We start from the raw sequence: 12692 nt of genomic DNA, 5'->3' as shown, positions 1-12692 counted from the left end.
TATTCTCCCCAATTTGGAATGCCCAATTCCCAATGCGCTCTAAGTCCTCATGGTGGCGTAGTGACTTACCTCAATCCCGGTGGCGGAGGACAAATCTCAGTTGCCTCCGCGTCTGAGACCGTCAATCCGCACATCTTATCACATGGCATGTTGAGCACATTACCGCAGAGACAGCGCGTGGTGAAGCTTCACGCTATTCTCCGCGGCATCCACGCACAACTCACCACGCGCCCCACAATATAGCAACCACGAGGAGGTTACCCCATGTGACCCTCTAACCTCCCTAGCAACCGGGCCAATTTGGTTGCTTAGGAGACCTGGCTGGAGTCACTCAGCACGCCCTGGATTCGAACTCGCGACGTGATAAGATGCATGGATTGACAGTCTCAGAAGCAAAGGCAACTGAGACTTGTCCTTCGCCACCTGGATTGAGGTGAGTAACCGCTCCACCACGAGGACCTACTAAGTAGTGGGAATTGGGCATTCCAAATTGTGGAGAAAAAATTATTAAAAATTGTATTATTGAAAGTATATTAATATTATTGAAAGTATTTTAATTAAAATTAAACATTTTAAATTGATGGTTAGAGCACTTGACATTTTTAAAGGCCTTAAATTATTTTTGATTGTTTTTTAAATGTTTTAAAAAAAATGATGAAACCAACATGAAATTTCTACAAAATTGATACATAATTTTTTAACTAGATTTTTATTTCTTATTTTTATCATCTCAAACAACCTTAAGTTTCAGTGAGGCCTATCTGTCTGTCTATTTCTTGAATTTGTAACATATGTAATTCAAGCATTTAGAGTGAAATAATTAATTGGTGACACTAACTGGCTTTATAATGAAAGCACAATTAGCTTTCAAACTATGATTATAAGCTTTTTAAACTATTAATATTGTGGTGTAATTCTGCTGTGAATATGTTCACAAACATTAAGCTGTTTTCTGCAATTCATATGCGACTGTCACGTATTAGTGATCATGCTGGAGGTAAATGTAAATGAATTATTTATTTCTGCTGTTATTTCTTTCATCACATTCCCAGTGGGTCAGAACTTTACATACACTTTGTTAGTATTTGGTAGCATTGCCTTTAAATTGTTCAACTTGGGTCAAACATTTTGGGTAGCCTTCCACAAGCTTCTCACAATAAGTTGCTGGAATTTTGGTCCATTCCTCCAGACAGAACTGGTGTAACTGTGTTAAGTTTGTAGGCCTCCATGCTCACACACGCTTTTTCAGTTCTGCCCACAAATTTTCTGTCAGAAGAGGTCAGGGCTTTGTGATGGCCACTCCAATACCTTGACTTTGTTGTCCTTAAGCAATTTTGCCACAACTTTGGAGGTATGCTTGGGGTCATTTTCCATTTGGAAGACCCATTTGCTTTAACTTCCTGGCTGATGTCTTGAGATGTTGCTTCAATATATCCACATAATTTTCTTTCCTCATGATGCCATCTATTTTGTGAAGTGCACCAGTCCCTCCTGCAGTAAAGCACCCCCACATCATGATGCTGCCACCCCCATGCTTCACGGCTGGGATGGTGATCTTCGGCTTGCAAGCCTTACCATTTTTCCTCCAAACATAACAATGGTCATTATGGTCAAACAGTTAATTATTTGTTTCATTAGACCGGAGGACATTTCTCCAAAAAGTAAGATCTTTGTCCCCATGTGCACTTGCAAACTGTAGTCTTGCTTTTTTATGGCAGTTTTGGAGCAGTGGCTTCCTTGCTGAGCAGCCTTTCAGGTTATGACGATATAGGGCTCGTTTTACTGTGGATATAGATACTTGTCTACCTGTTTCCTCCAGCATCTTCACAAGGTCCTTTGCTGTTGTTCTGGGATTGATTTGCACTTTTCACACCAAACTATGTTCATCTCTAGGAGACAGAATGCGTCTCCTTCCTGAGCGTTATGATGGCTGTGTGGTCCCATGGTGTTTATACTTGCGTACTATTGTTTGTACAGATAAGCGTGGTACCTTCAGACATTTGAAAATTGCTCCCAAGGATGAACCAGACTTGTGGAGGTCCACAATTGTTTTTCTGAGGTCTTGGCTGATTTCTTCTGATTTTCCCATGATGTATAAAATACATCCACAAGTACACCTCCAATTCAGTACACCTCCTATCAGAAGCTAATTGTCTAAAGGTTTGACATCATTTTCTGGAATTTTCCAAGCCGCTTAAAGGCACAGTTAACTTAGTGTATGTAAATTTCTGACCCACTGGAATTGTGATATAGTCAATTAAAAGTGAAACAATCTGTCTGTAAACAATCGCTGGAAAAATCACTCATGTCATGCACAAAGTAGATGTCCTAAATGACTTGCCAAAACTATAGTTTGGTAATACTGAATCTGTGGAGTGGTTAAAAAGTTGTTTTAATGACTTCAGCGTAAGTGTATGTAAACTTCTGACTTCAACTGTATGTATGTATTATATATGTAATAAATGTTATATATATATATATATATATATATATATATATATATATATATATATATATACATACGCTATATTGCCAAAAGTATTCGCTCATCTGCCTTTAGACGCATATGAACTTAAGTGACATCCCATTCTTAATCCATAGGGTTTAATATGACGTCGGCCCACCCTTTGCAGCTATAACAGCTTCAACTCTTCTGGGAAGGCTTTCCACAAGGTTTAGGAGTGTGTTTATGAGAATTTTTGACCATTCTTCCAGAAGCGCATTTGTGAGGTCAGACACTGATGTTGGACGAGAAGGCCTGGCTCGCAGTCTTCGCTCTAATTCATCCCAGAGGTGCTCTGTCGGGTTGAGGTCAGGCCAGTCAAGTTCTTCCACACCAAACTCGCTCATCCATGTCTTTATGGACCTTGCTTTTTGCACTGGTGCGCAGTCATGTTGGAACAGGAAGGGGCCATCCCCAAACTGTTCCCACAAAGTTGGGAGCATGGAATTGTCCAAAATCTCTTGGTATGCTGAAGTATTCAGAGTTCCTTTCACTGGAACTAAGGGGCCAAGCCCAGCTCCTGAAAAACAACCCCACACCATAATCCCCCCTCCACCAAACTTCACAGTTGGCACAATGCAGTCAGACAAGTACCGTTCTCCTGGCAACTGCCAAACCCAGACTCGTCCATCAGATTGCCAGATGGAGAAGCGTGATTCGTCACTCCAGAGAACGCGTCTCCACTGCTCTAGAGTCCATTGGCAGCGTGCTTTACACCACTGCATCCGACGCTTTGCATTGCACTTGGTGATGTATGGCTTGGATGCAGCTGCTCGGCCATGGAAACCCATTCCATGAAGCTCTCTACGCACTGTTCTTGAGCTAATCTGAAGGCCACATGAACTTTGGAGGTCTGCAGCGATTGACTCTGCAGAAAGTTGGCGACCTCTGCGCACTATGCGCCTCAGCATCCGCTGACCCCGCTCTGTCATTTTACGTGGCCTACCACTTCGTGGCTGAGTTGCTGTCATTCCCAATTGCTTCCACTTTGTTATAATACCACTGACAGTTGACTGTGGAATATTTAGTAGCGAGGAAATTTCACGACTGGACTTGTTGCACAGGTGGCATCCTATCACAGTACCACGCTGGAATTCACTGAGCTCCTGAGAGCGGCCCATTCTTTCACAAATGTTTGTAGAAGCAGTCTGCATGCCTAGGTGCTTCATTTTATACACCTGTGGCCATGGAAGTGATTGGAACACCTGAATTCAATTATTTGGATGGGTGAGCGAATACTTTTGGCAATATAGTGTATATATACTGGTGCATCTCAATAAATTAGAATGTCGTGGAAAAGTTCATTTATTTCAGTAATTCAACTCAAATTGTAAAACTCGTGTATTAAATAAATTCAATGCACACAGACTGAAGTAGTTTAAGTCTTTGGTTCTTTTAATTGTGATAATTTTGGCTCACATTTAACAAAAACCCACCAATTCACTGTCTCAAAAAATTAGAATACATCATAAGACCAATAAAAAAAAACATTTTTAGTGAATTGTTGGCCTTCTGGAAAGTATGTTCATTTACTGTATATGTACTCAATACTTGGTAGGGGCTCCTTTTGCTTTAATTACTGCCTCAATTTGGCGTGGCATGGAGGTGATCAGTTTGTGGCACTGCTGAGGTGGTATGGAAGCCCAGGTTTCTTTGACAGTGGCCTTCAGCTCATCTGCATTTTTTGGTCTCTTGTTTCTCATTTTCCTCTTGACAATACCCCATAGATTCTCTAAGGGTTCAGGTCTGGTGAGTTTGCTGGCCAGTCAAGCACACCAACACCATGGTCATTTAACCAACTTTTGGTGCTTTTGGCAGTGTGGGCAGGTGCCAAATCCTGCTGGAAAATGAAATCAGCATCTTTAAAAAGCTGGTCAGCAGAAGGAAGCATGAAGTGCTCCAAAATTTCTTGGTAAACGGGTGCAGTGACTTTGGTTTTCAAAAAACACAATGGACCAACACCAGCAGTTGACATTGCACCCCAGATCATCACAGACTGTGGAAACTTAACACTGGACTTCAAGCAACTTGGGCTATGAGCTTCTCCACCCTTCCTCCAGACTCTAGGACCTTGGTTTCCAAATGAAATACAAAACTTGCTCTCATCTGAAAAGAGGACTTTGGAACACTGTGCAACAGTCCAGTTCTTCTTCTCCTTAGCCCAGGTAAGACGCCTCTGACGTTGTCTGAGGTTCAGGAGTGGCTTAACAAGAGGAATACGACAACTGTAGCCAAATTCCTTGACATGTCTGTGTGTGGTGGCTCTTGATGCCTTGACCCCAGCCTCAGTCCATTCCTTGTGAAGTTCACCCAAATTCTTGAATCGATTTTGCTTGACAATCATAAGGCTGCGGTTCTCTCGGTTGGTTGTGCATCTTTTTCTTCCACACTTTTTCCTTCCACTCAACTTTCTGTTAACATGCTTGGATACAGCACTCTGTGAACAGCCAGCTTCTTTGGCAATGAATATTTGTGGCTTACCCTCCTTGTGAAGGGTGTCAATGATTGTCTTCTGGACAACTGTCAGATCAGCAGTCTTCCCCATGATTGTGTAGCCTAGTGAACCAAACTGAGAGACCATTTTGAAGGCTCAGGAAACCTTTGCAGTTGATTAGCTGATTGGCTTGTCACCATATTCAAATTTTTTGAGATAGTGAATTGGTGGGTTTTTGTTAAATGTGAGCCAAAATCATCACAATTAAAAGAACAAAAGACTTAAACTACTTCAGTCTGTGTGCACTGAATTTATTTAATACACAAGTTTCACAATTTGAGTTGAATTACTGAAATAAATGAACTTTTCCACAACATTCTAATTTATTGAGATGCACCTGTATATAAACATGGTGAATATAGGCTATGAAAGAGCTTAATTTGGTAAAAACTTAAATATACTGTAAAGCATTGTAACTAGTGCCCAACCGATATATCGGTAAGTTGTTAACTAGTTTGTGAAATACATACTGGAATCTTAATTAACAATGACCCCATCATTTTCCCTTTTCAATATAACTAATATAACATTAACCTTGTCCTTGACAACCATGTCACTCATGTCTGTTTGATATGTTAGCCAGCTATAGTTTGTCAGTGCATTAATAATGTAGCAGATTGAAAGGTAAACATCAGAGCATCTTTTTGCAGCTCAGCAGACCATGGTGCGGTGGTGGATTGTGTCTGTTGAGTGTTGATTTCACACTATGTTGTTACCTAGTTGGTGAAACAAAATGCTGGAAAGTAAAATAAACAATGTCTGTCTTTTACTCTCCATGACAACAAGCTTATAGCTAACTAGTGATCCACGTAGCTACTTTCATTGTTGTCAGCTGAGCGGAAGCTAATGTGTAAATATATTCACCAAACTGTTTTGTTTAATATTCACAGTTTGGTACCCCCTTCAATTGAACAATTCCAGTCGTTGCATTTATAAAATGTAATATTTAAAAGTCTGGTTTTCCACTGTTGAAAGTTTCCCCTGAATTTGCATAGCAGAATATGGTGTAACACCTCTGCCGCTGTTTTTCTCGTCTCTGCAGTATTAAAATAGTCAGCATTTGACTGATACTAAACAGTACTGATGTTTATTTAGCTATTTATTTTATTTTTATTTATTCTTTATTTTAATGGTCAGTATATGACTGATACTAAACAGTACTGATTTTTATTTAGCTATTTCTTTCATTTTTATTTATTCTTTATTTTAATGGTCAGCATTTGACTGATACTAAACAGTACTGATGTTTATTTAGCTATTTATTTTATTTTTATTTATTCTTTATTTTAATGGTTAGCATTTGACTGATACTAAACAGTACTGATGTTTATTTAGCTATTTGTTTTATTTTTATTTATTCTTTATTTTATTGGTCAGCAATTCACTTATACTAAACATACAGTACTGATGTTTATTAAGCTATTTATTGTATTTTTATTGTATTCTTTATTTTCTCAGTGTTCATTTCTAGATTTTGTTGACAATGTATAATAATAATGTCAAATATTCTTTGATAAAAATATTTTTTTGAGAAAGCAGCCTTCTGAGTACCTTTGCATAGTCATATCGGTGCAAAATCAGTGCACAATCCACATAGAAAAGGTCTGTTTTCATTCCAGCCCAAAAATAGGGTTACCGGCCACCATATCGGTAATCAGTGAATTTCCCCTCTCTGAAATTGGTATCGGTCTCAAAAATCCCATATCGGTCGGGCTCTAATTGTAACACAGCCAAGTCTCCGTCATTTCAAAATAAGAGACCCGAAATAAGTACTTGTATTACGGGGTGGTTATTATTGAGATGTTGGTTGTGCAATGAACTGCATCAGGGATTTTATCAATTTTTGACTCTTGCAACCTCTATGTCTGTGCCAGTCATAGTAAGGAAAGATAAAATAAAAAATTTAACATTCAATAAATCGATTTTAAAAACTCTCTGCCGATTTATTGGTTATTGACCTTTTCAACCACCACAGTTATTGGTATTGGCAAAGTCCACCATATGTCAACCTCTACTCAATACATTTCTCTTACAGAGCATCACAAGCAACCATTTTTTTGTTTTTTGTTTAAGCCGCCATCTGATCTAATGTTTATGAAGCTACAGTGAACATTTGAAGTCAGTCTCATGTCTCTCTCTCTGTTCTGCAGGTAAACCTCACAGCATCGAGTCCTCCGAGCGCATCCAGCTCTCTGGAACATATAACGTGCGTAAAGGAAAGCTGCAGCTGCCGGTGAACCGCTGGAGTCGACGGCAGGTCATTTTATGTGGCACTTGTCTCATGGTGTCTTCAGTCAAAGACAGCCATACGGGCAAGATGCACATCCTCCCGCTCATCGGCGGAAAGGTGAGCCAAATTGATGGTTCTACCACCATCACAACTGAAAAGGGTTGGGTGACAGGTCAAAAAATTATATCTGGATTTTTAAAATTAAACTAAGGTTAATAGTTGGTGTGGCACTGCTGGAATGTTGTATTGACCAATCAGCATCCAGGACTGGTACTATCTGTTTCATTTATATTCATTTTATATCTCCCAACCCTACTCCTGAACAGCAAGTTATATTTATAAAGCACCTTTCCTGGTGTGCCTATGTAGCTCAGTGGTAAAATACGACGTGGCTACCACCCCTGGAGTTCACTAGCTCACTAGTTCGAATCCCAGGGTGTGCTGAGTGACTCCAGCCAGGTCTCCTAAGCAACCAAATTGGCCCAGATGCTAGGGAGGGTAGAGTCACATGGGGTAAACTCCTCGTGGTCGCTATAATGTGGGGCGCTCTCGGTGGGGTGCATGGTGAAGCCTCCACATGCGCTATGTCTCCATGGCAATGCACTCAACAAGCCACGTGATAAGATGTGCGGGTTGACGGTCTCAGACGTGGAGGCAACTGGGATTCGTCCTCCGCCACCCGGACTGAGACGAATCACTACGCGACCACGAGGACTTAAAAGCACATTGGGAGAAAAAGGGGAAAAATCAAAAAATAAATAAATAAATAAGGCACCTTTCCCAAGATCTGGGTCACTTTAAACAACAAGCAATACTTAGGACAAAACCACAGTGAGGCATAGTGTACAAAGGTTAGAGAGCTGTCAAGCTGTCTATAAAAGAAATAAAGAGGTGTATTGTAAAGTCTTATTCCCTACCAATAATTATTTATATTCTAGAATACTAAACCAAAAACATTCTATTTTGTTTTTAATCTTTCATAATACTCAGATATGAATTTCCCTGGAGATTGTTTTTTTGTTTTTTTTACTCCGCTTTCATCACTGGATGTGACCTTTCATTCTCTGTCTGTGTCTTTTGTGTGGTGTTCAGGTCGAGGAGGTGAAAAAACACTCTCACTGTTTGGCCTTCAGTTCGGCTGCTCCGCAGAGTCAAACCTACTACATCAGCTTCAACAGCTTCACTGAACACCTGCGTTGGCATCGGCAGGCTGCAAAGGTGTGTGTGTGTGTGCGTGTGTACATGGGTGTGGGTCACTTATGAGTTTCCATTTGGTTAGCATGCTGCTTTTAAAGGTAAATGCCTTTGTAGGCAATAGACAGTGAGGCAGCTCACTAAGGTTTCGAACAGAACTAGTGCTAAACATTGATGTTGTGCTGGTTCAACGGTGACTTGTTGCAGTTTGTTGAACTTTGCCCAGGGTTTTCTTTCTTGACTTTTATTGACATTCATTTAATGATTGGGGGCAATTTGAACTGTAAACGTATTGTAAAGTCTTATTGGTTAATGGGGTATAAACTATAGTGTGATTGTATACACTTTCCCCTGCTGTAAATCATGGCGTTATTGAACAGCTGAACTCTGTTAATATTCACGAGTGCTTGTGAAATTTACACTGCTGTGCTTTTAGAACTTCAACAAGCACAGCCAGTTTTACATACACAATCTGACCTTTTTAAACTCAACATGATATCAAATTGAACCCCGATTACCTTCTTAATACATGTTCTTAGTCTCATTATGAATGATTCGTCAGTCACATTATTGCCAAGAAAAAATTATGGCGAAAATCAAAACGCAGTTCATTTTCGGCTGATGTCACTTTGGACACGTGGACTATCGGTTAATGTAAACCAACAGCCATTTAGGCATTGTTTTAGTTGTCCATAGTTTTTTTTAATATCTGAAAAACCGATATATCTGTCTACATCTAGTTACAGCAATAATAATGATAGATTTGAAAAAGAAATGCAGACATTGGTATACATGGAGATGGAGGGTGAATAAAATCGAGTTCTGTCCTACATTTTTGTCACTTGTAACATGACAGAAATATAGACAAAGTCGCAAGCGGCAGTTAGCCTATCCTTGTACAAGCAGTTTGGAAAAGTGGAGAAAATGACAAACATTGTCAAGTTTGAATTAAAGATCCATCAGGGCAAAGTAATTTCATTACCATCTACTCTAGTTACTTTGTAGGTATGGTGTTTGCAGACTTAAAATGATTATTGAAACAAAACGAATCTCCAATTTCACTTCTGCCATTTTGAGTTTTCCAAAAATCTACTTTTTCAAACTTCTAGACCATTGGTGCAATTTGTATGAAATGTTGCATGTATCATCTAGAGGCCCCTTAATGAAAAAAGTAACCAAAAGAATTTTGATTTTTTTCACCATGGCCCAAATTAATTTATCAACCTATATTTGAACTATTTGAGGGTCTAGGGTTAGTTCTAAAAAGTAGATTCATTGGAAAACTGGAAATGGCGTAAAAATGTTTTGAGATGGATATGTAGTTGGAGATATACGTTTTGTTCCGCTTGACCGGGAATTTTGATTGTAGCCCATACGATTGTGAAAATGATAGAGCGAATTACAGCGCCACCTAAGAGTGGATTGGGATGTGTTCACGCATGAGTAATGGGGGGAATTTGGGACCATCCTTCCAAATTTGGTGTCTCTTGGACTTCACTTTAGAGAAGAAGAAGAGGAGGGAGGAGATGATCAGTACAAATACAATAAGGACCCCTATTTACAATTGGTTGTGAATTCTGTTCCATGTTGACTTAAAATATTTGATAGTGTCTTGTGAAGAGACTGATTAAAAAACAAATTTTAATAGTTCTTCAAATTTATAAGACTATCACCCATGTTTTATCTAACCAGGGAATCTTTTCCACGTTATTCAGAGTATTTTTGCCCTGAAAATGACACCCTGTCATTCTAGATTGGAATAGCGTGAGAAAGCCCTAACTGAGAGTCCTACTTTACCACACTTTACTATGAAGGAGCCGTCCTAAACAAACACAAGTAGGGCAAACCTGGCACAGCCATTCCAGAGACAATCGTATGCTGGGAGAGCAGTGCGGCCCACTGGGACCCTCTGATTAGAACAACCACAGAGGAGGGAGAGAAAAAAAGCTTTCTGAGTGAGCAGCGTGTGCCACACTGTTGTTTTAATGTGATCATGTGTGATGTTGCTGCTGTAGTGTGGATTTGAACAAACCTATGGGGTATTCAGCTTCAGCATGTAACTTATCCTGCACCGTTTGTGCTGTTGCTTTTTAAATGTCCCAACTTGATATTTGTCAAGGCTGCCTATGATAACTTGATGAATTATCTGTCTCTGTCAGATGGTGTCTCAGCGCATCAGTTCGGTGGATCTGTCGTGTTGTAGTCTAGAGAAACTGCCGCCCAACCTGCTGTACAGTCACGATCTGACACATCTGAACCTCAAACACAATTTCCTGCCTGCTGACCAAACACTGCTGCAGCTCCAGAGGTCAGTGTGTGTGTGTGTGTGTGTGTGTGTGTTACATATTTAGATTTTGCTTCAACTTTGGGCACTTTTAGCCATGTGGACGTCTAGAGAGTCTTGTTTAAAGGTTTTTACACCTTTTTTTTACCAGTTTTTTACGTTGGTCTGTTAACAATGTCCAACAGTATGTGTACATGCATCACAGGAGATTTATGTCATTCGAGCCATGAAAAATCATTTTTGGAAATGACGCTGATGGAAATTACATTTTTAATGGTTTTCAAATAAAATAGCCGACTCCTTTGTCTTGCTAAGACTAATTTCATTGCTAACATTTTATGTATCCTAAATACACCATTTTTTTTAAAACTTTTTACATAATTTGGAAAAATTACTGCTCGATTGGAAATGACACCCAATGGACGTACTGTGCTGATTTCTGTTTTTGATAAACCAATATATCGGCCAATATTTAACTGATAATTTGATATCACCGGCATCAGCCTGCTTCGCTGATTAACAGGTGATGTGTCTTAATTTTTTGTTGCTAAAATCTCTTAATATGCTTAATATGTAGTTTAAACGTGTTGGTTGTTTCCCCAAAAAGTGTACAGTGGATTCTCAAGTCTGGAATTTAAAATCCCATTTAAACCCGGGAAATAAAATTTGGGATTTTGAAATGAAGGAAAGTTTCAAAAGGAACCCTTTTAGGGTTCTGCACTGTTTCTAGCAGAGGTCGACTGATATTAGACTTATATGATAACTAAAGTGGTGGGGAAAGCCGATGACCGATTAATCAGCTGATAGTTTTCAAAATCGATTTATTGAATATTTTCTTTCAAAGAAAATGTTCTTAGTCTTCCTAACTATGAGTGGCACAAAATTAGAGGCTACAAGAAGACCAAATTGAGTGAAATCCAAGATGCAGTTTATTGTGCAAACAAAATCCCAATAATAACCAGAAAATAGATTGTGTTAGGGTTAGACTTTCATTTTTAACCACAAATCCACCATCGTCTCTTATTTTTTAAACATCTGTTAATTTTTCAAATGAACTTTTCACTCAATTTATTATACTGATGTCATAACCTGTAATAATAATAATTAAAAAAAAAATAGCAATTTGTATTCAATGAAAAAAAATTCTTAAAAGTGGCATTTCTGCTGGTGGTCTTTCACCCTGTCTACACCGGAAGCGAGCATCGTGTTGTGTCGCATTAAAGCAATAGATTGCAACAGTCTGGTTCCCGAAATAAAAATCCCATTCAATTTTTCCATACTCCAACTTTTTAACATTTCAAGACCGACCTACCTTGAGCTCCAAGGTTGTTCATCAATGGTGTATGCTTCTGTTGAAGCCGTCCATCTGCGTTATTTCAACCACATTGTTTAAATGGCGTGTTTGGTAGCGGAATTCCTGGTGAACAAGTAAATTACCCATGGTACAGCAGAGAAAGGTTCACCAATCAGAGAACCACGGCCAACAAAGCCCGCAAAATTTGCTTTAGAGCGACCGCTCACTCCCATGACGCACTGTGAGTGACGTAATCTAGTCGATCTCCCTTTACTCTTAAACTACTTATCTGCTTGTACATATCGGAATATTTTGCAATAAACATAAAATATATTGTTTCTATACTTACCAACAACCTAAAATCAATAGTGTTTTATATTCACATCGTTTTTTTATTCAATTACTTCATTCGCTATGCTTCACGGGATTGTAGTTTGTTCCCTCATGAAAGTACACAGACTTGTACCTTTGACTTTTTGTCAGATTTTGTCAATACTTTTTTGCCTCAAAACAAAGTTTGTGATGTTGTGATTCACCTCGGAGCTAGTTTGTTTGGTTCATGGCTTATAACTCTTTTATGGAGGATTTTATAAAAAGCCTATGCAAAAAATGAATGGGAAAAATACTTCCAGAACCCAGACGCTAAATAAGTGGGCGGGGCACTGTTGTGCGCTCTAGAGCCCATTATATTCA

The 12692-nt window shown here is 39.2% G+C and overlaps 1 protein-coding gene across 1 annotated transcript in view; it reads left to right on the top strand.

Moving 5' to 3' along the window:
• LOC127440709 (PH domain leucine-rich repeat-containing protein phosphatase 1-like) overlaps window positions 1–12692 on the top strand; it is a 67772-nt gene that overhangs the window by 39342 nt on the left and 15738 nt on the right. Inside the window, exons 2-4 of the mRNA XM_051697454.1 lie at window positions 7148–7344; window positions 8320–8445; window positions 10581–10729. Of these exons, the coding sequence (XP_051553414.1) occupies window positions 7148–7344; window positions 8320–8445; window positions 10581–10729 (472 nt within the window). The remainder of the gene's footprint in view (window positions 1–7147; window positions 7345–8319; window positions 8446–10580; window positions 10730–12692) is intronic.

The sequence above is a fragment of the Myxocyprinus asiaticus genome, chromosome 5 (genome assembly GCF_019703515.2).
Source record: "Myxocyprinus asiaticus isolate MX2 ecotype Aquarium Trade chromosome 5, UBuf_Myxa_2, whole genome shotgun sequence".
NCBI classification, from domain to species: domain Eukaryota; kingdom Metazoa; phylum Chordata; class Actinopteri; order Cypriniformes; family Catostomidae; genus Myxocyprinus; species Myxocyprinus asiaticus.
The sequence above is the reverse complement of the archived record's forward strand: the minus strand, read 5'-3'. Positions and strand labels throughout refer to the sequence as shown.